Source organism: Patagioenas fasciata, chromosome Z (genome assembly GCF_037038585.1).
Source record: "Patagioenas fasciata isolate bPatFas1 chromosome Z, bPatFas1.hap1, whole genome shotgun sequence".
NCBI classification, from domain to species: domain Eukaryota; kingdom Metazoa; phylum Chordata; class Aves; order Columbiformes; family Columbidae; genus Patagioenas; species Patagioenas fasciata.
In genome coordinates, this window is record NC_092560.1 from 66,163,549 (window position 1) to 66,184,957 (window position 21,409).

A 21,409-nucleotide genomic window follows, 5' to 3' on the forward strand; every position below is an offset into this window, starting at 1 on the left:
TGAGATAAATTTGGAAATGTGTGGTAGGCAAAGTTTTCAGGCATTTTCTGCTTGAAATATGGGCATCAAATGAATTTTAGCATCTATTGAGCTTTATCATTACCAGATGGGGAATATGTAAATTACGTTTTTGAATATATGCAACTGACCACCTTTTTCGCTAAATTGTAGTTGAATAAGGCACTGTGCCTCTATAGGTGTTATTTGTGTCTGTGTATCATATATATTTTATTAGTTACAGATTTTATATGCTTAAATAAATACAGCCAGTTATGGCTTATATAGATGTGTGCATGAGCATACAAGTACAAAGAGACATTTATATGTATGTAGAGAAGGAGAGGTGGTTTTCTTCTTTGTGCATAACAAGTATGATCATATGGTCACTTACACCAAAGTCACAATTAGTGTTTATTTCTGTAATCGGTTCTCTTTTGCCAAACTGAAGTCGAATATGAAACTTCTTTTTGAATTAAAAAGTTACTTGCCAAGTTCAGAAGACCCCTTATTACTTGCAGCAAGACACCTTCAGTACCTGGCACTTAAAAACAAGTTTATTCATTAACTTATAATATATGGCTAAATTTCCAGTTGATTTTATTCCTTATTAACTAAGTATTAATTCCTGATTTAAAATAAAAAAGAAAAACAAAATGGATTTATTAGAAAGCCGAAACATGGAATATATGATGTTAAAAATAACTGCAGAAACCCCTACTAGTAAGATAAAAGTATATTGAAATATAAAGCTTTAATACTGGTACCACTACAAGCTGAGAGATAGTAGTAAATAAATGCCACAAGTAGGTTTTGCAGGTACTTTAACCAAGCCAAAAAACAACTGAGCTTGAATCCATGAAATGGCTAAGGTACTGAAACACCATACTGTAGCAATACCGTCATGAGTTTTTGGATCTGCTTTGCTCACAGCTCATCAGTTAAGGGCACAGTCTAGCAAGTGTGTGCTTCCTCCCTTGTGGGTTAGACACTTAGTGGCAGAACCAGATGTTGTTAACCTTTAGTCATGTGTTCAAGCCACCGCTCCGATTATATTTCATAGGAATGGAATCTTGATCTGCCAAAATCTACTTGCTTTCAAATATAGTAGGAAGATTAAGGTCAGATTGTCACCGTCATAAAATCATAGAATGTCCTGAGCTGGAAGAGGCCCACATGGAGTCCAACTCCTGTCCCTAGATTGGACAACCCTGAAATTCACACCATGTATCTAAGGGCGTTGTCCAGTCTTTTCTTGAACACTGTCAGGTTTAGACCTGTGGCACCTCCCTGGGGAGCCTGTTCCAGTGCTCCAGCACCCTCTGAGTGAAGAACCTTTTCCTAATATCCAACCTATGTCCTTCCTGCCATTACCTTGGGTTCTGTCATTGGTCACTGAAGAGAAGAGATCAGCGTCTGCCCCTCCTCCTCCCCTTGTGAGCAAGCTGTAGCTGCCATGAGGTCTCCCCTTAGTCTCCTCCAGGCTGAACAAACCAAGTGACTTTAGATGCTCCTCATACAGCTTCCTCTCCAAACCCTTCACCAACTTCACAGCCCTCTTCTGGACACTCTCCAGTAGCTTTATATCTTTTTATCCTGTGGCACCCAGACCTGCACACAGTGCTCCAGGTGAGGCCGAACCAGTGCAGAGCAGAGCGGGACAATCACCTCCCTGCCCGGCTCGCAGTGCTGTGCTGGATGCACCCAGGACACAGTTGCCCTCTTGGCTGCCAGGGACACTGTTGGCTCATGGTCAACTTGCCGTCAACCAGAGCCCCCAGATACCTCTCCATGGGGCTGCTTTCCAACCTCTTTATTCCTCAGTCTGTATGTATGACCAGGGTTGCTGTGTCCCAGGTGCAAAATCTGGCACTTGCCGTTGTTGAACTTCATGAGGTTGGTGATTACCCAGTTCCTCAGTTTGTCCAGATCCCTCTGCAGGGTCTCTTTGCCCTTGAGAGTGTTGACAGCTCCTCCCAAGCTTAGTATTCCATCGAGTCCTGCATCCACATCATGTATGAAGATATTGAAGAGTGCTGGCCCCAAGATGGATCCCCGCAGAACACCGCTAGTGACTCGTCACCAGCCCGATATAACCCCATTTACTAGAACCCTTTAAACCTGGCCTGTCAGCCAGTTACTCCCCGACTACACTGTGTGTTTATCCAGTTGTGTGCTGGACATCTTGTCCAGGAGGATGCTGTGACAGCCAGTCTCTAGGCTTTTAAGATATTCTAACTTTATATGACTTGTGACATTAATCTATGAAACAGTCTTAGACTTCTAGTCAATAAATTTGCAGCTTATGTATTGAAACAAGTGATGAAAATAATCTTTTGAGATCTGACAAAATACAGGAAGATTTTCCATCAGTATGTCTGATTGTGAGGTCCACATTCAAAAGGATTGTGGAAATACTGCAGGGAGTTCTGAAGCAGACAGGATTGATTAAAGCCATGAGAACATCCTTTCTTTTAAAAATAACTCTTTGAAAAGTATGAATTACTTAGTCTGCTAAAGAGGAGCCTGACTGGTGACCAGTGGAAAGGTGTTTGCTGATCATGTGTTCTAACAATTTACTAGGAAAGCTGATGTCTTCACCATGCATGATATCATTGGGGCGTAATGAGATTTCAGCTTGCAGTTGTCTCAGTTCTAGTAGCTCCTAGATTCTGGAGTCCCTGTCAGTCTTCTTAGACTGCTGCACAATCCTGTCAAAGTGAGCCACAGTTGAACCAGAAATTCGAAGGCGTTACTAGGCCTGACTTCACTAAAATGATTTTATTTGTTCTGAGGAAGTAATCTAAAAATTCTGGAGTTACAGTTTGTTCTGAAAGTGTTTGGCTACATTTTTTCCCTTTTCTCCAGAATGAATATTCTGATTTCAGTCAACTCTCATGTGAGTCAGAAAAATGAATAATTCTTTTGATATTGCTGTTTCATTCTAGCTTTAGAGCAGATTTTTGTTTTATTGTGTTTTTTCTTCTCATAGTGCTTCTTGCAGCTAAGTCTCCTAGAGATTTTTGGCAGTGCTACTTAGAGAAAAAGTATGATCTATAATTCTTATCTTCAGAAACATCCAATATATCATTTATTATGCATGCATATACGCACACATATACCCAGTTATTTCTTTGCTTAATCTTGAGTACGGCACAAATTATTGATACAGTTATGACCATTGTGCTTGGCCCTAGAATAGTATAAGCTTATTGGTAATGTTGTTTAACAGCTGTTATCTTTCAGGATGTTCAAACTTTAGTCAGGAAAAGATACTGAGGGTTATTTAGTTAAGAGATTGTATTAGTTGTAAAAAAATAATTAGGCTAATCTGCTTAAGAAAAAAGATTGAAAGCTGTTGTTTACCTATAAGCTAGTGCTAGCATGTATTTGAAAAGTTATGGCTTTCATTTACTATAAAATGTAATTTACTTTCAAAAGCTATGAAAAACCCCTACTGGTAGTAGAAAATTCGGTCCATGTTGTCTAGTGTTAGATGAAATTTCTGCAAGGTGGAATCCAGCTTGGTACTTAAGCAATTTCACTGAAACATTCTTCACAAACTGTGGAGATGAGGATTTTAAAGAACAAACTACTTTTCTGTTTTAAAAAATACAGAATTTAGAAAGGAAATACTTTTTAGTTTTGTGTGCAACATTGACTGTGCCATTTCAGGAAAAGAAATAACAGTTCCCTGATACTCGTTTGTTTTCGATTTGTGCATTTTGGTCCTTCCGAATGATGGTAAGTAGGCAGGGGAGGAGATTACACCTGCTCTGAAAGTACCTCTTTGTGTTGAGGGAAGCAGGACAGCTTCCAAGCTTCAGGAAGCAGCAGGAACGGGAAGAAGCATGGAACAAGAGCAGGAGGTGAGCCTGCAGCATAACAGCAGAACCAAGAGAGCAGTGAGACAAGCATGGAGCAGACAGAGCTATGGCTCTCTAGCAACAGAAACTTTGCAGGGACAGGAGGCAACTGCATAATTGGCAACACACCAACCACTAAGTTATATGAAACCTGCATGCAAAGACCTATGCTTCAAAGATGTAGGGGGCAGGTACAGATCGATTTGTAGTCTGCCCTACCTCATAAGTTTGACATTTTCTTGTTTAAAAAAGTCAGTTATTTCTAGTCCTGTTCCAGTAAATCTGGCTTGTGAGTATTGCCTGGCTTTCCTATCAGTCAGTTCTTGCGGCTTCCTCTTCAGCATGCAGGTTTTTTTGATTACTTTTCTCATGAACCTAACTTGGTAAAGTGAGCCTAGGAATAAAAAAAAAGTAAAACATACATAAGAGCTTCTTTGCATTGAGCAAAGTCAAACAGTGGTTGCTAGGAAAACTTGCAGAGTCTCCGTCTTTGGATATTCAAAACCAGACTGGACAATGCCCTCAGCAATACACCCTTTTTGGTCCTGCTTTGAGCAGAGGAGCTGGACTGGCTGGTCTTCAGAGTTCTTCTCCAACCTGTGATTCTGTGAAGACAGATATTTCATTTTTTATTGGCACAATGACATGCAAATTTCAGTTTCTTTTTTTCTAGTGCTAGCACCTGAATATTTTTTTGTAGAATTTGTAAAATGAAATGGATTTTCATGTGTGGTAATTTTTCCTTTCGTACATATCATGCCTTTGTCACTTAACAACTACATTGCCTGTCCACCTAAGAAATCCAGAATGCTAAGATTTATTTCCTCAGTAAATGGAATTTTACAATATGTGTAATATTTATTTGGCAGTGTCTCTGTTTCAAATTCTCTTTGTGTGGTTCCCCTAGTTAAACATTACAATATTAAATTACAAATACAAATGAGGGTTCTTTGTTTTATTATTCATGTCCTCAACATATTTCTAATGGGGTCTTAAAATAAGTTGTCTGTGATGTTCTTTTGTTGTCTCTGCTAATGAAAATATGAACTTTCTTAAGTTCTAATAGATTTTTAAGCCGTGTTCCTAGCATCAGTGAGTCAGTACATTCCCTTTGTTTATAACAGAGATTTACTGCCCATTAACTTTGATTCTGTTTCTCCTGAGTGGCTATACATTCCCCAGAAGATTAAATTCTTGTAAATATTTTTCTATTTGCAGTGAGGAGCTACGGAAAGAAGCACGACAGCTGAAACGTGAACTGCTGGAAGCAAAGCAGAAAAAAGAAGAAACAGCTTTAAAACCCAAAGAAAAGGAAGGTAAGAGTATGCTATAGCAGGTGTTGTGCAGATCTCCTGATAGCACTCCAGTTTTGAAGTTTTTAGTAATTTTGTATTTCAGGTGAATAAAAGTGGACATTTCATTGTTGAAATATGCATTTTTTTTCCCAAGAAAATGAGTTTTCCCTAATAATGGTAGTAATGTATCAGTATAGAAATAAATTTTTCAGGTAGCATTGATTCTTTCAAACAAAGTAGTATTTGTCCTTCCAAACATTCTTTAGTTACATCTATGTAGTTGCGCAGGAGTCTGGATATGAAATATCATGACATATGATTGAATTCTTTGTTGGGGACATACCTGTTCTGAAATCTGACTTAGAAAGTCATCTAGACATTCTGACTTGGAAAAGTACTTAAATGCAGGTGGTTAACTTTGAACTCAAAACTACTAACTTCAAACTTTTATGCATCTTATGGCATCAGTGGAACGCAAATGCAGAAAGTCAGTTCCATGTTTATCTTCCATAACCTTGACAAAATGGGATCTTCAGATGCCCACTTCTTTGTCAGACAAATTTTATGTTCTATTTATTTCTAAATGTACATAAGGTGCTAAGTTTCTAATAGCACATAAGGTGTGCAATTTAGGACAGGTGGATGTAGCACCCTTTATTAGCTGAACTAAAGGAAAAAAAAGGACTGTTTTTTTAAGCACTCTGGAGTTGATTGACACATTTCTGGAGTGGATTCTTGGTCCAGTTCTCAATACCATAAGAAAACTCAAAGAAAATATAAAGTTATTCAGAAAAAATTCCAGATGACACACAATTTAGAAGAGTAGAACTCATGGAATCTCTTGAATAACAGGTAAACTTCATAGCAACCTGTTTGGCAAAATAAAATATATAGTACTTCAAACTTGTATATGAAATCTGGCACCAAATTTTACAAAGTAGTGTCTCTGAAAATGTTGTAAGAATCATGCTCAATCACTGAATTAGTAAAAAATCTCATTGACAAGATAAAGAATGCTATCACTAACCATGTGAAAAAAGAACTGCAAGTGTAGAAAAGGTGAAGAGTAGTCCTTGTATACATCTATGAAGAATTAAACTGAATAGTGCCATGTATGGCAGTTGTAATATCATCACTTAAACGTTATCCCTGTTCTGCCACTTAAGTCAGAGGACTTATTACAGAGTAATTTGAGTAAATTCACTTTTACAGGGACAGAATAAAGCAATTCTTGGGCAACGCTCATAGTTACTACTATGGTACAGTTTTGAATGATATATTTTATTCAAGGAGAAAAAGAAGGAAAGGGAGCGTATATACTAGGGTTCTTGTTTTACTTTATTTGAAATAAATAGCAGGTGGGATATAAACCTATTGAAAATCTGTAAGTAACTGGTAATGGTGAAAATAATCTTGAATAGTCTTGGTTTTCCTTTTTGTGATTACTGTCAGAGCACAGGAAGGCGTCTGTTCCAGTTCCTGTTGAGAAATATATATGGCAGGAAAAAACCTATTCACTAAGTTCTTGGAGTACTTAACTAAAAATTATAAAAATAAACAGGTTCTAAAACTTAAGACAAAATTTAAAAGACATTAAATGAGGTGCAAATAATGAAGGGGAAAATGATTGATGAAAATACAGTAACAGGACACGAATGAGCAAGAAGAGTAGGTTGTCTTTGGCTAAAGGAAGAGAAAATAAGCATTATTGCTTGTTTTCACTGTGACTTTAGCATAGCAGTCTACTTTGATTGCATGGTTTCATATGGTCAGTGACATAGAAGGAAGCGCTCAGGTACAGAACAAGCAAACTAGAGAGTGCTTAGATAATTATGTGCCTCACAATAATTTTAACTTGAGGGCATTCACTGAAGCATACTAGCGAGTTGACTAAAGCTGTGTAAGAGACATTAACAAAGTGCTTTAAGACAAATGTTTGTAATCAAACTGGAAAGCGGGATTCCTGGAAGTCTCTTTATTAATGATATGGAAAAACCAACAGGTTACCTTTATTAAATTTGCAAACTAAAACATATATGGGACAGGGTATGAGAAGATGAAAGAAAAACATAAAGAAAAATATGAACTTACATGCTAACGTTGCATTTTCACATGCAGTTATTAAAGTGAAGAGCTGAGTGGCTCGTACCTTTCCACTAGCCCGTGTTGAAGCTTTTACTGATCTGATTAGTTTAAATTCAAAGAAGAATGTCCCTGTTTTTTTCTTTGGTAGGGTAGTTTTGTGCTGCAGTGTTAGATTGAGTCAGTTGAAAGAAGTTAAAAGCCAGGTAAAGATTAAAAAAATACGTTTATCTTGGGAGTCTGGGGGAAAAAAAAAAAAGCTTTAGTAGGTCGTTTGTATCTCTCACAAATTATGAGTTGCACAAATAGAAGACATCACAAAGCACTTATGCAGCTTAAAGTCTGGACAACATGAAAGCTGAAAGAAAGTTGGTAGTGCTATGCTATTGAAAAAAACCAAGTGTACTGTAAAATGTAGAATATGGACTTGTATGCAAGACAGACTCATTTTCTCTTCAGCCCGAGCACATCTTCAGTCTGAATCCTTTGCTTATTTTTGGCAGTTGCACTTGAAAAAAATATGAGGCATCTTAAGGGACCACAGAGGAGAGCAACAAAGTTGATTGATGATCTGAAAAGCATAATATTTGAAGATTGTGGGAACTGGGGCTGTTCAGTTTAGAGAAGAGATGACTTTGTAAAAGGAGACATATTAATGATCATCAAGAATGTTAAAGGCTTCCATGGAGAGGAAATTGTTCTCTGCAGTTCCCATGGAGAGGACAGTAGATAAAAGGCTTCAATTGCAACTAAAGAGCTTTAGGTTGAATGTTAGGGAAAACTTCTTAAAGATAAGTATTGGAATAGATGACCTGGAAAGTGGAACTTTTCAATATCAGATTAGTCAAATACTTCTTAGGACTGTTGCAGAGAAGATTGATCCAGCCATTTGGGAGGGATAGGCTTAGATGTTCTGTTTTTCAAGATTCTGTGAAGCACAGCTTAATCAAAATAAAGGTAAGAGCTGACCTGGAAAAAGGTTTTGATGGGAAGGAGAAACTAAGCATCTTGTTAACAGTGATAATAGGTGGAAGCATATTAACAAAAGTGTTGTATTTACCATCACTGTGAGTCTTTAAATCAAGCAGTTAAAATAAAGGCTTGATCATAAGTCTACCAAAATACTTTAGCAAGGCAGTATTCACTTTACATTTTACTTTCAGTTCGAATAACTTATTCTGGTTATCTAGTGAGTTATTTTGTCTATGCGCTGAAAAGAGGAATTTAATGTCCTACCAATGTTTCTCTTTTTGAGGAAGTCTTGCACAAATAAATGTGTTTCACTGTATGATCAAAAGAAGTAAAAAGTTTTCTGATAGTAGAGAATCTACCATTACAAAATCCATACCCACGGGTAAATGTGATAAAATTCATTAAACAGAGTTGAGACGATTTTGAAGGAGATGAAACTGTTTGTACATTTAGCTACAATACACATGTAGTGCTTAAAGGTGATGACTGAAAGGCAGATGGAAGATTTAATGTATAACTGGCATATGTTTGGTTTATAAGGATTCTGGATTAAATATAATAAAAGATTTAATTAAGAGATGAGTTTATGATGCCAGACACTTAAAAGTGATCAGAATACCATTGTGAAATGTCAGAATTTACTGAGCATTACCACTTGGCCTTTTCATTAGACATTTAAGTGAAAAATACGTTAATGATCCTCTGTCTAGCTGTGGATACATATTGATACTAGTAGCATAAAACAGCCATGGAATTGCCTAAATACCTTCTATTTTGACACGAGAATTTAGTGAAACCAGTATAACGAATTTTAAAGTGTCAATCATTGAGGGAAAACATGTAAACAACATATATTGTTGTGATCATATTCCCTTCTGTAAACAGCTAGTTTTGACAAAAGTGATGGCACTGAAGAATAACTACAAATAGTCTTTGGGAAAAGGTTTTGTTAGCTGCCTCTGTGAGCACTTCAGCTGATGTTAAAAAGTATCAAAATGCTGGCAGCATCAACTGGGACTTGCTAAATATCCCTTCCTGTAATACTGTGTTTCTGATCAGTTACTATGAGCTATATGAAGTTTGTCAGTATAAACTTTAAAATGGTCAATTTTCATTTCTGGATTCTACCCACTGCATTTTAGAAATAATTCCCCAGATGTCCTTCACAGACCTATCAATTTGTTGTCATTTGAATTAGACAGTATTGGTCATTTTATGGAAATATGTACAGTTGCATGATAGGTACATTTCTGGTAAAGGAAGGAAGAACTCACAGACTTCAAGAAAACCTGGAGAAAGTTGAAATTTTAGTAGGAATTTGAAGTATAGTGAAAGGTTACATCTACATTGGTGTTTTACCGCAGACGAGATGTGCACTTTTGGATGAAGCCGTGCTGTAAGATGCATTCCAGGAGCACACCTGATGAGCGGCAAATAGCAGTCTGAAATAGAATGGTCCCTGAATATTTAGTGAATGTATCAGGGCTTCAGCGTAACAGTTTTGCTCCTGTTTCATAGGCTAGTCCTGTTTTCATTGGGTAATGTTAAAGTAGCCGAAGTTTTCTTGTCTTTTTTGAATTTCAGCCTTATAACTAGGGGTGACCAAAAGACACAGAAGTGATCCAGAGATAACTACCTACATTTTTAAAATCACAGAATCACAGAATGTCAGGGATTGGAAGGGACCTCGAAGGATCATCTAGTCCAATCCCCCTGCCAGAGCAGGAACACCTAGATGAGGTTACACAGGAATGTGTCCAGGAGCATTTTGAATGACTCCACAACCTCCCTGGGCAGCCTGTTCCAGTGTCTGTCACCCTCACTGTGAAGAAGTTTCTTCTCATATTCAAGTAGAACCTCCTATGTTCCAGTTTGTTCCCATTGCCCCTTGTGTTATAAGTCTACAATTATGACAAAGCTTTTCTTTTCATAACAGTTCGTGTGGAGCTAAAAGGAGTTTTCTGAAGGTTCCCTTTTTCACTCCCATTTTTCTCTAAGGTCTGTTGTGAAATTTCAGATCTGAACATCAGCTTTGAAGAAGATACAGATTAAAATTTAGAATATATTTCAGAAAGATCAAGTAGCAGCTTGCGACTGCTACCCTAATAATACTGCTGTCTTGTAACAATGTTGGAATAGTACGTTAAGAGGTGCGATTTAGTTGATCAGAGGCCTCTGAACTGTCTTAATAATTGTGAAAACACTTAGAGTTGTACGTGTTTATAAGTTTTTATAAAATTAGCATGGTGTTGTGTCTTAAACTCCACATTGGTCTGTGTAACCTCACCTCACTATATTGTACTTTATGGTTACTGTGTTATGAATTTTTAAACAGGGCTGTGTACACTGGATCTTATGGCTATTGGGAAAACATTATTAGAAAACTATGAATTTATTAGTAATCAAGAAACAAAAGTAAATGTCACTACATATTAGATTCTAATACAGGAAGTACTAGATTGGGGAAGAAAAGAAAATATGTGGAAAAAGTCATCGAAAATAAATTCAGAGTCATGTTGAGATGTTAAAAGGTTATTCCCGTAGTATTAAAGGAAAAATAATTTCACGCACAGACTTATAAAATAAAGAAATTGGGAAAGCCACACATTTCAGATTTGTACTAGAAAACAAATTGAACACTTGTATTATTGTACTTGGTTCCAAGTATTGTACCACCAAAAAAGATATTGAACAACTGAACACAAATGGCCAAAAAAAACCACCAAAAAACAAAGAAACACATACACACACACAAAAAAACCCAAAACACAAAACAAATCAAACAAACAAAAACAACAACAAAAACACCTGAGCTGATTTATTAGAAGATACTTAAAGATATGTCTCATTTAGGTAGGGAGTGGGATGGAAGCATGGAATCTTAACGATTAAAGATGGTAAGTGAAAGGAAGGATACCTTCGCTGTGAAAAAGCCATTACAGAAGAACCTTTAGAAACACATTAGTTTGAATATAATGAAATCTAACAAGTAAAACAGTGCTGTACCTGAGCAAGTAATTTTGCCTCAAAGTTAAAGGCATTTGTTATACCTCACGTAGTTCACTTACTCATTTTTTGACCCTGCCTGTCCTCTTGGGGAATGTGGGATGGAGAGTGAGTTGTGTCTTGCTGTGTCAGGTACATCTGTGCAGATGGTGCAGACACTTGCACAGTGTCTGCCTATGCTCTGGGCTGGCTGCATTAGGAAAAAATGCTAGTTCAGAGGCTATGTAACTGCATTAATATGATCCTGTGCTTGGTTAATAAACACTGCATCTCAGCCAAAACTTGCAACCGTAATGGGAGAAATTCACTGAATGCCACAGAACTGTGAGAATAAGCCTTAAGAAGTCGTACTGGACCTTTTGCAGGATCAGGGCTAATTCTGCGGCGATGCTAATAAACAGATGGCAACACGGCATACCTATTTTACAGCCACTGGCAGATCTTGGTTAGTATTGGTATCATATTTGGTATCATTACTTCAGATTGTTCATGTTACATATTATGCCTACCTATTTTTTTCTGTGTTAAGAGATTAGAGTAATTAAGGAAGACCAGGGGATGAAAATTTAAGTGTTTACATTGTTTCAAGAGGACAGAGAACAAAACTAATTCCCTTTGTACATGTTTGATTATAACCAACCTTCCAATTTGTGAATAAGATATTTGATTCTGCCAGACTGCTGTCAAGACCTTACTTTAAATAAGATGTTTTTTCTTTTATGTGACATTTGCTGTGGTGATGCCAGAAATTACATCAAACGGCATAATTTGAGTGCTGAATTACTTCAGCATTTTGAAGTACTTAATCAAATATTTGAAAAAGATACACTTTTCCAAGTTCTGTAGTGTAAACCTATGAATATACTTCAATGAAATTTGCTTTAGACAAATACCATATGCCTAGTTGTTCAGCTATGTGTTGATTTTAAATAGTAGTATTTAAGTAGTATTTTAGTTTTTTCTTGTTGGAACATTTTTGTAAACTGCCTGATAATCTGCGGATGGTGAAATTTAACTGTCACACATGAGGAAACAGAAAAAGCCACAAAATACTATCTGAGCAAAGAAACCTGACAACTAATATAAAAACCAACTTTTAAGTGTAAGAGTTCTACGAAGGCATGAAGTATTTTCTGCTTTGATTTTATTTGTGGTATGGGAATCAAATGATTGAAGTGTTCAGAAAACCCAAAATCTAGCAAGGATGCTAATTTAAGATTATGTTTTATTTCTGTTTTATTACTAAGTTTGAGTAACGTCAGTTGCACTTAAAGATTTACATCCTGTCTTACATGGAAAGATGCTTTCTGGAAGTCTGAGACATTAATAGAGTTGTGTACCCTTGAGAGCATTATGAAAACAACTAAATCCAAATTTTGTTGGTTTGGGCATTATGCAGCAGAAATACGTTAAGTACGAAGATTTTGCACTATATACAGTGTGCCTGCATTATATCAAAGTATGTGTCTTGAATGTGTCACTTTTGCAAACCTTTATGTTTTCTTCCACTATTTACATGGGGTTTTTTTCTCATTTAATCTCGTGAGATCATGCTCAGCATCCCTATTCAGTCTTTTCTGTGCTAAACTGGATGCTTTTTCCTCTTGTCTCTCTGCAAAAACCTCACTGTAAGCCAGCATTGATCTTAGTGATATTCTGAAGTGTGTGCTCAAAATCAACTGACATTAAAAAATCAACCACGTTTTAGACTGGAACTGTGTGTCTAAAAGGTATCAAAGTTCAGAAGATATTCACTAGAAACTTCCACTATTGCATTTTAAAATTTACACTGTTTTACAAATCAGTGGGATCTTTCAAAGAAATGTTTTGAAGCTCTAGGAATTACTTCTAAGATTTTATTATTTGAGTTGGCTAAATGAACTCCTGAGTTTGTTCTAGCACTATTGCTTTTTTTTCACTGTAGCAAACTGAAACTCCAGTAATCAGCCCTGGAAGCTCGCTCTGTAAGCAAATCTATTAATTTATTCATGGTCAGTAAATATTTCCTGACTCTTACCTAACTTGTAGGCAAACAGTGGCTCTTTAGGAACTTAGGCAGGCCATAGCTATAGTAACAGTAACTTAATAGTAGTTAAAAATGTGGAAAAAACTGCAAGTGGAATTAGTCCTAAACAAAATTATACTGGAGAGTATGTTATAAATTCTTTCAAGCAAAACATTTCATATTGTATTTTCAGGTATATTCATTTTTATACTACTTTACAGTAAGTTAATGGTTTTATTTTCATAGCCATAGTATTTAAAGCTGGGAGAAATATTTTTCCTGGATTCTGGAAGAGGTATGTTATCTGTCTTAGATCTTAATTATAGAAAGGGGCTTTATATTCTCCATCTGTCACTTCTGATAGCAATTCCATTTTAATTCATGAAATATTAAGGCATATCTGAATTTCTTTTGTAATTCATAAGGGTTTTGTTTGTTTTGGAACAAAAAGAATTTTTCTTTTCAAGATTTGAATCTCATTAAGATTTTAAAATCAGTACTGCATGTCTCTGTAATTCCAAGAGAATGCAATATAAACTGGATATTGATGAATAGCTGGAAGTGGAATGTACTGCACAAATACAGGAATATGTTTAGGCCTCATATTTTAATGCACAAAAACATTCAGTGATAACTTCTTTAATTTCAAATAGGAAGTTGTCCAGGGTTTTCCATTATTTGTTTTCCCCTTTGGTATTAAGTGTAGCTATACCACGCATTTCTTGGAACTTCTGTCATGTGAAATGTGTCATCTGAGTTGCTAAAGAATGCTTTTGAGATACTGAGGAAAGTTAATGGGTCTACCTCATTTAAAACATATACAAACACTGCTAAATAAACTGGGCTGCCTTTTAGTACAGATTGCTTTGTGTATTCTCCTTGTTATCTTGCCTCGGTCCTGCATGAACTCATGATTGTATATGCGACGTGCATTACGAGAGTTAGTGGGATTACTGTTGTGAAGTTCAGCATATCATGAATGTTGTAATACTAGATACTTAGGACTATTTGTGTAAAAATGTTGATGCTAGATGTACCTCATAAAACAAAATTCTTTCATTGATCCTTGCCAGCACTGTAGGCTCGCTCTTTTTTATGGCGACATTAAACCTTCAGAAACAGCGTGTATTTTTCTCTGCCACAGTATGTATGGTTTCTAGTCTTCTGAAGATTAGTGTGTTTCTGGTAATACTTTCAGCAAACCAAACTGCTGCTTTTTCGAATAAATATTTTATGTGAAGCTTCTTTATCTCTTTCTTAAAAAGGAAACAGAATATCTAGTTTTTATACAGGTTATATACAGGCCTTTATTACAAGGACAGTCATTATTACAAGGTTTGTCAAGACTGATACAAATAACTAAATGATAAAATAGCGAAGTTCACACTGTAGAAAATTCTGTACATACTGTCAGAAATATATTTGCCCCAAATTGTACCTTACCTGCGCCAGAATTGGTGTACATGCTAAGCCAAGGTTACCCCACCAGCAGTGCCAGCAATGAAACCCAGTCATTAAGGCCAATATGGATGTCAGCGTAAGAAGTGATTGTGTTTTTCTGATCTACCACACTCAGCAGGCCTAGAACTCATACTTTGTGGTTTTCATAAAGTGGAAGATAAAATTCAGTTGCAGTTTCCAAAACAGAGCATGTCTGATGCAACTTTTTTGGAGTGTTTATTATGCTATTAAATTTACCAGGTGCTTTAGGCATTAAGCTTAACAGTATTTTATGAAGCTCTCTCTTCTGCTCCATTTCCTATTTGGGGATTGTTCCAAAACCATCCAGACTACCATTCAGTTCAACACCCTTCGATCAAGTTCTCCTGTCTTTGTTATACTTCTGGAATTTTGTAGTTAAAAACTGACATCATTTGAACTGTTCCTAATTCAAGTGTGAGCAAAATAAACACTTCTGTATTTTTTTTAAATCAATCTCTTCCTTTCTGGTTTAAAGACTTCTGAATGTCATCCTTAGTTTCAGGCTGTCATTGGAAACTCTGTCCCAAGACCAAAGTTTTGGGTTAGATTACAGCGTCAGGTTGGCAAGTGTTACTCCTTAAAGGAATATTTCAGGATAGAAGAATCTATCTGAAAGAAAATAAATTATTTAAATGCTAGAGTTTTTTTCACAGTAAAATGAAGAATCTCAAGTTACTAAATAAGTAGCAATGTACTTACAAATTCTGTTAAAAGTAGGATGACGTGTATCTTTAATAAGGAAAGTTGTATTTTTCTGTTGTTTTTATGTTGAGTTTTTTTGGTTTGTTTGTTTGTTTACCTGACCTCACTTATTGACAGAATGTACACAGCAACTTGTTCAAACTAAGAAAAAAAAACTTGTGTTGCCTGATGCTGTTAACACTTTGTGATGAGATACCTGTAAAGCACAAGCACACACGATCTCTGTAACTTAAGCTAGCATCTTCTGCATCCTACAGTGCTTAAATAAGGCATTTAATTATTATTTCACTATTGTGCATCCATGTTGGAATAAATCCTCTTGGATCAAGGAGTTTGAAGCTTAAATATTTTAATACCAATGTAATGATCCTTATACCTTTGCAGGATCAGCAAACTGGATCTAAATTTGTCAAGCTTGTTGTGAAGATCATGTCCATCATATGGTTCCTCTTTTTTTCAACTTTCTTGCAAAAGATTTGAAAGGACTTTGGGATGCTGACTGGGAGATATAAACTAATAGCCAGCAATCTATTTTTGCATTTTAGAAGGGTTCTTTCCACCGAAACATCTCTTTCCAAGATGTTTCCTTTTGTTTGCTAGTTACCTGAGATTATTCATGCAGAAACAAAATAATTTTATGAAATAATTTCTACTTATCAAAATATAAATATTTTGTTTATAAGAAAAAAATAGACACTGTCATTTTGAAGTGACTGGAGTTTTCAAAAGTTTTAGAGTGTGCTAGGAATGCACTGACTTAGGAACTTTTGAAAATCCTTCCTGTTGTGTTACTTGCTTTTAATGTGGAGTAATAGGTTGTAAGACCTCATGGAGAAATACAAGCATATCTTTAAGCCGTTTTAATGAAAGCTGCAGAAATACGATGCATACAAGTGCATAATGGTTTTGGTTGACTCACTCAGAAGTTAGTTCAGGTGGATCTGATTATCTTTTGTCTGACTTATGAAAAAGCTTTCCTAGGAAGCAGAGAGAATGAACTTGAGGATTAGAAAAACTCTGACAGGCAAAGACCCAAGAAAACAATAATCTCAAGAGAAGGCTTAAACTGAAATTTAAATTATATGTGTTAACAGTAAGTGACAACCATATGAGTGTCATTTAAAACAAACAAACAAACAAACAAACAAAAAAACTACAGGGCCATTTATCCTATTTGTATGAGAATTATATTTGAACTGCAATAGATGAAACTAAAATCTTAGTCAAAAGACATGTTGGACTAAGGGTCACATCTTTTAAGTCAGCATATGTATATCGAAGTCTGGGTCACAGGTTTACATGTTTATGGCCAGCTTAAGAGTGACATTTTCCTAAGTTTTCAAGAACAGTCTTCCCAAGTCTTTTGGCTGTCAGAGCTGGGCAATTATACTTATCATCAGGTAAATGAGATTAATTTTAAAGCAAACCTTTAGGTAAATGTCACCTGGAAGATTGTTTTCTAGAAGAAAGCAGGTGGTTTTGTAGATCAAGTTATTTATCTAGAGGGTAAATGTCAGTAAAACAAGTAAAACAAAGTCAGTAAAACAAAGGTGGTATCTTGTTTCCACACAGTCAACAAGTTTTATTTGATCCATGCATTTGTGCAAAAACTAGTGTTTTGTATTCACAAGGGGTTAGTCTTGAATTAAGAATGAGGTTTTTTTATTAGTAGAGGAGACAGAGGTAATGGGGCTCAGTTATTATGATTTGTAGTTTTATACTGTACTTTGTTATTTCTCTCAGGTTCATCTGATATGGTGGTACATGAGATTTTATGGCAGATTTGATTTCATTCATTCAACTGTTTAATCACCTCTAAGTGTCTGTGTCTGAGCATTTATCTTTTCTGATCGTTCTAGAAGACGGCTTTTTCTTTCTTTATCTTACTGGTATCTGTAATCCTCTGTTCTTCATTCTATCCAGCATGTCAACGGGAAAACAGAAAAAGAAGAAATAAAAACAAACAAAACCTAAATGAATCAAAACAAAAACCCCGCTCTGAATGATATTATGTATGTTTTATTGTTTTCCCAATAGTCTTTAAATATATGTGTAAATGTGCAATGTATACATTAGGATTAAAGGAAATAAGATATTTTATTTGTGGAAATATATAGACAAATATTTTATATGCAGATATACCAATACAAATTTGTTTCCTATGTTTGTAAACTTTAGAGAAAACTTCAGATAAGTGAGAAATTTCGTTTGGAATCAGAAGTCTTCTCTATATAGCTGTCAGCATTCATCTAAAAAAAAAAATTATACAAGGTTTTATTTAGATTTACAGTTCATCAGGCTGTATAACCTGAAAAATGTTGAAACAATTATCTCCATGATTTTTTGTTCTTCATTTGCAATTGACTCATGAAGGTTTTGTTCTTCTGTTCCTCATGAGGAATAACAATCCTGTAAATATGTGTAAATTAATTTCAAATATACTAAATCAATATGTGAAATGTCTTAATGCTATTCAAAAGGAAGAAAATGTGAAAGGATGGTATTTGTCAATTTTTGAACTGACGTTTTGTCATCTTAAATTATTCATTTTTCATGGCAGTGGATATTCTACAGAGAAAAAACTGTTATAAAACAAAGGAGAATAGATGCTAACTAGTCTATATATTACTTTGTTACTACAGAGTTTTTTTCCTCATTGACAAGATGGGCTCTGTTTAAAGTAAAATTGTTATAGGGTTTCTCGCTATTGCAAGGTCGAGGACTTTATTTGTATCTATTTCAGCGTACAAAACAGTAAAAGCATACCTTTGTCTACAAGCACTAGTTGTCTACTCTGTAATAAATAGTCACAGAATATTAATACAAAAAAAAAAACAGTTTGGCTGCTCCAAGAAAGATCTTCAGAAATGAAGATAAACTTGTTAAAGGAATTTCAACAATTTTCATTTCTGATCTTAACATAAGAGTTTTTATTTCTATTACCCTGCTTTTCCTGGCTCCATAATAAGATAAAATTGAAACAAAAATTTTTGGATTTGCTGTCTACCCGATAGAGTTTTGTGTTTTTCATTTCAACAAGTAGCAAATCATTCTACATGCTGAGAAAGCAATACATCTGAAGAATTTTATGGAAATGTTTTGCTTGGTATTTCAGAAGTCACAAGTGATCTCAATACTAAATCATAGACCAAATTTAATTTGTTTAATCAAATGTGTTTTCATATTCAGAGGAGGAACCTGCTCCAAACAGTGTTGTTGAAGAATACCTTCAGGAGAAGAGAAAATATGAAGACAAGCGGAAGCAGCAGCCAAAGAAAGGGGTTTCTCGTGAAGATCAGGTAATAATTTGACAGCATGGGGAAAAGAAGCCCAGAAGAGTTCTGAAAATGTTTGTCTCTGTCATTTTTCATCTTCCATTAAAAGAACCTTATTATTTGTAAGAATATATGTGTACTCTTTGATCCCCTACTTTGATTAGCCAGGTAGACAAGTAAGTGAATTTTCAATATGTTTTTGAAAGTGCTATCAACTTAGTCACTAAAATCTTCCAAAAGGAAATGCTACCCACACAGAGGTATCCTTGATTACATTTACAAGAGTTCGCATTTCTATACAGTGCTTTCCTTAGCTTTTCTACTTGCCCTAAGATAACGTTGGGACAGATGTTTGCATACTTGACATCTGTCCAAGCGGTGTTCTTTAAAGTTTTTAATTATGTTTTGAAGAGATTAAATTCATGCATATCTTATGCTGTAATGAACAGAAATAGTTTTTGACTGAACTGTTAAGTGAAAACCCTTTTTAAATATAATGAAAAATATTTTTCAAAATTAGTTGGGATGTATATAGACTTCAGTATGCAAATATGAGTGAAGTAAAGTTAAACACAAATATTTGGGTTTTTTCTAAAATTATAAAGTTTGAAACTGTTAAATGTATGAAACTGCCTGTGATGTGGAAAATACTATTAACTTAAAATCTGTGCTGGACATCAAGTGCATTGGTTTATAAGTACATACATGTCAATTCAGCTAAGAAGATGTTCATATTCAACTGTTGAAGCTAAAAGAGGTTGGAAACTTGAGGCTTAGTAACTTCAAAGCATTGGCTGGGAAACCTTTATACATGTGGCAAGGTGATTTAGCTCTAATCTAAGAAGTTTATGGAAACTTTGTACATTCAAAAGCCCATTAACTTTGAATCAAAGAGTACTAAAGCTCTGTTGGCAATGTGGATCAAGGGACTTAAAACCACTTCTAACAAATTTGTATCAGCTCTGTTTGGGCATCACAGGAAAACATGATGATAGGGATGTTTTTTTAAAATCATCTTGATTCTTATTTATGCAGCCCTCCTTGGAACTATTCAACAATAATTACCAAGTTCTTTGTAATGCATTTCACTTGTGGGGAACTGCTTCTAGCCCTGCATGCCTCCTACCTGGTCCTGCAGCACAATACCATTTTCCATCCTCTGTACAAGAATTAAAGACGGGGAAACATATGTGTCTCCTTACCATACTAGATATTGGAAGTTGTAACCTTATAATTCTACAAGGGTCAATTTATAAAGTTATTTGATTCACAGTGTGGCATCTAATCATTCACTGCAAAAATGCCAACTAAGACATTTCAAAATTATTTCCGTTACCAAGGCTATTCACAGAAATGCTGGCATAAGAGAAAATTAGATAAGACATGAGGAATGTGGCTTCGGTTGGTCACAATTTCGTAGAAAAAGGGTTAGCTAGTTTTCATCTGATAGTGTAGGTGGAGATTTGCTATCATGTCAGATGTTGCAAGTATGTGGTTTGTTTGCAACAGCATGGAAAGCTATAAAACTTGAATAATCTGCAGGTCCAAATAACGTTGAAGCTTTCCTGTCTCCCATCTTAAACAGGAGATTAAACAGAAAATAAAGAAAATAAATGCAAAAAAAAACCTCTCCAAAACCTGCCTTTGGCAGTGCTAAAATATGTTTTTGAAAGAATTCAAAAGCCAGGAAACTCCTAAAGCTAAGATTGCTCCCAGAAGGAGATTTGATTCCAGTGAACACTTCTGGTATTTCCTATTTCTGTTTTCTATTCTTGTTTAGTTTTTATTCTTTTAAATTTGAAAAACTTGACCAAACAAAACTAAACAGCCATGCAGAGGTGTTTTACAACATAGGTGGCCAATCTATCACCTGCAGATCAAATGTAGCCAGCCACATAAATTCAGTCAAGTGCTTATTCCCTGATACACTTTCCTTTCCAGGAATGTCTCAAATATGAGCAAGAAATAAGTTGTGGGCTGTGCAAATTATTCTTGTGGTCTGCCCTTTTTTTTTGAAGAGCCCATCACAAAGCTCAGGCATACAATTCTTGTACATTCAAAATTTCATGCCAGGTGATCAGAAACAAGACCTGCAGTACTGTCTTCAGGTGTCACCTGCAATTTGGTGGCTTTGTAGTAGCTGAAAGGCTGGACAGTGTCAGCTAGAGAGTAAACACAAAATATAAATAAGTATCTACAGTGTTTCGTTCAAATTCATATCAAAGATCTCTCTTCCAGCTCATTGTACTATTTCTCAAAATAATCATAGTTTCAAGATGATGTATATACCTGTTGTTGTGTACACATAGCTTCTCTAAAACCATGTATTTAATTTCAGACACTGGCACTGTTGGACCGATTTAAATCAAAGTTAACCCAGGCAATTGAAGAAACTCCTGAAAATGAGGTTTCTGAACCTGAAGAAGATACTGATGAGGGATGGTGAGTTTTTGAATTAGATTTTTTTTGTGTTTACTGCTGGCAATGCTACTGCACTAACATAGTCTCACCGTTAAGTATAAATTTAAGGAGCAGCAGAAACACTGAATGTGAAGAGAGCTGCATAGGAGGAGTCAGCTAAAATATACTGGTTTAGCACTCTGGAAAATAAGGCAGAAGAGTAGAAGACATTTTGCTTTGCATAGTTGTAAGTCCTACTAGAACTCTGTCTTTGGGGTGCTAAGTGTTTTAACTTGGATGAAATGCAAATAGACTGATCTGAAGTGC

At 35.6% G+C, this 21,409-nt stretch overlaps 1 protein-coding gene across 1 annotated transcript in view; it reads left to right on the forward strand.

Moving 5' to 3' along the window:
* Positions 1–21,409, forward strand: part of CWC27 (CWC27 spliceosome associated cyclophilin) — a 104,894-nt gene that overhangs the window by 67,472 nt on the left and 16,013 nt on the right. The window contains exons 11-13 of the mRNA XM_065860543.2: positions 5,082–5,179; positions 18,597–18,706; positions 21,021–21,124. Of these exons, the coding sequence (XP_065716615.1) occupies positions 5,082–5,179; positions 18,597–18,706; positions 21,021–21,124 (312 nt within the window). The remainder of the gene's footprint in view (positions 1–5,081; positions 5,180–18,596; positions 18,707–21,020; positions 21,125–21,409) is intronic.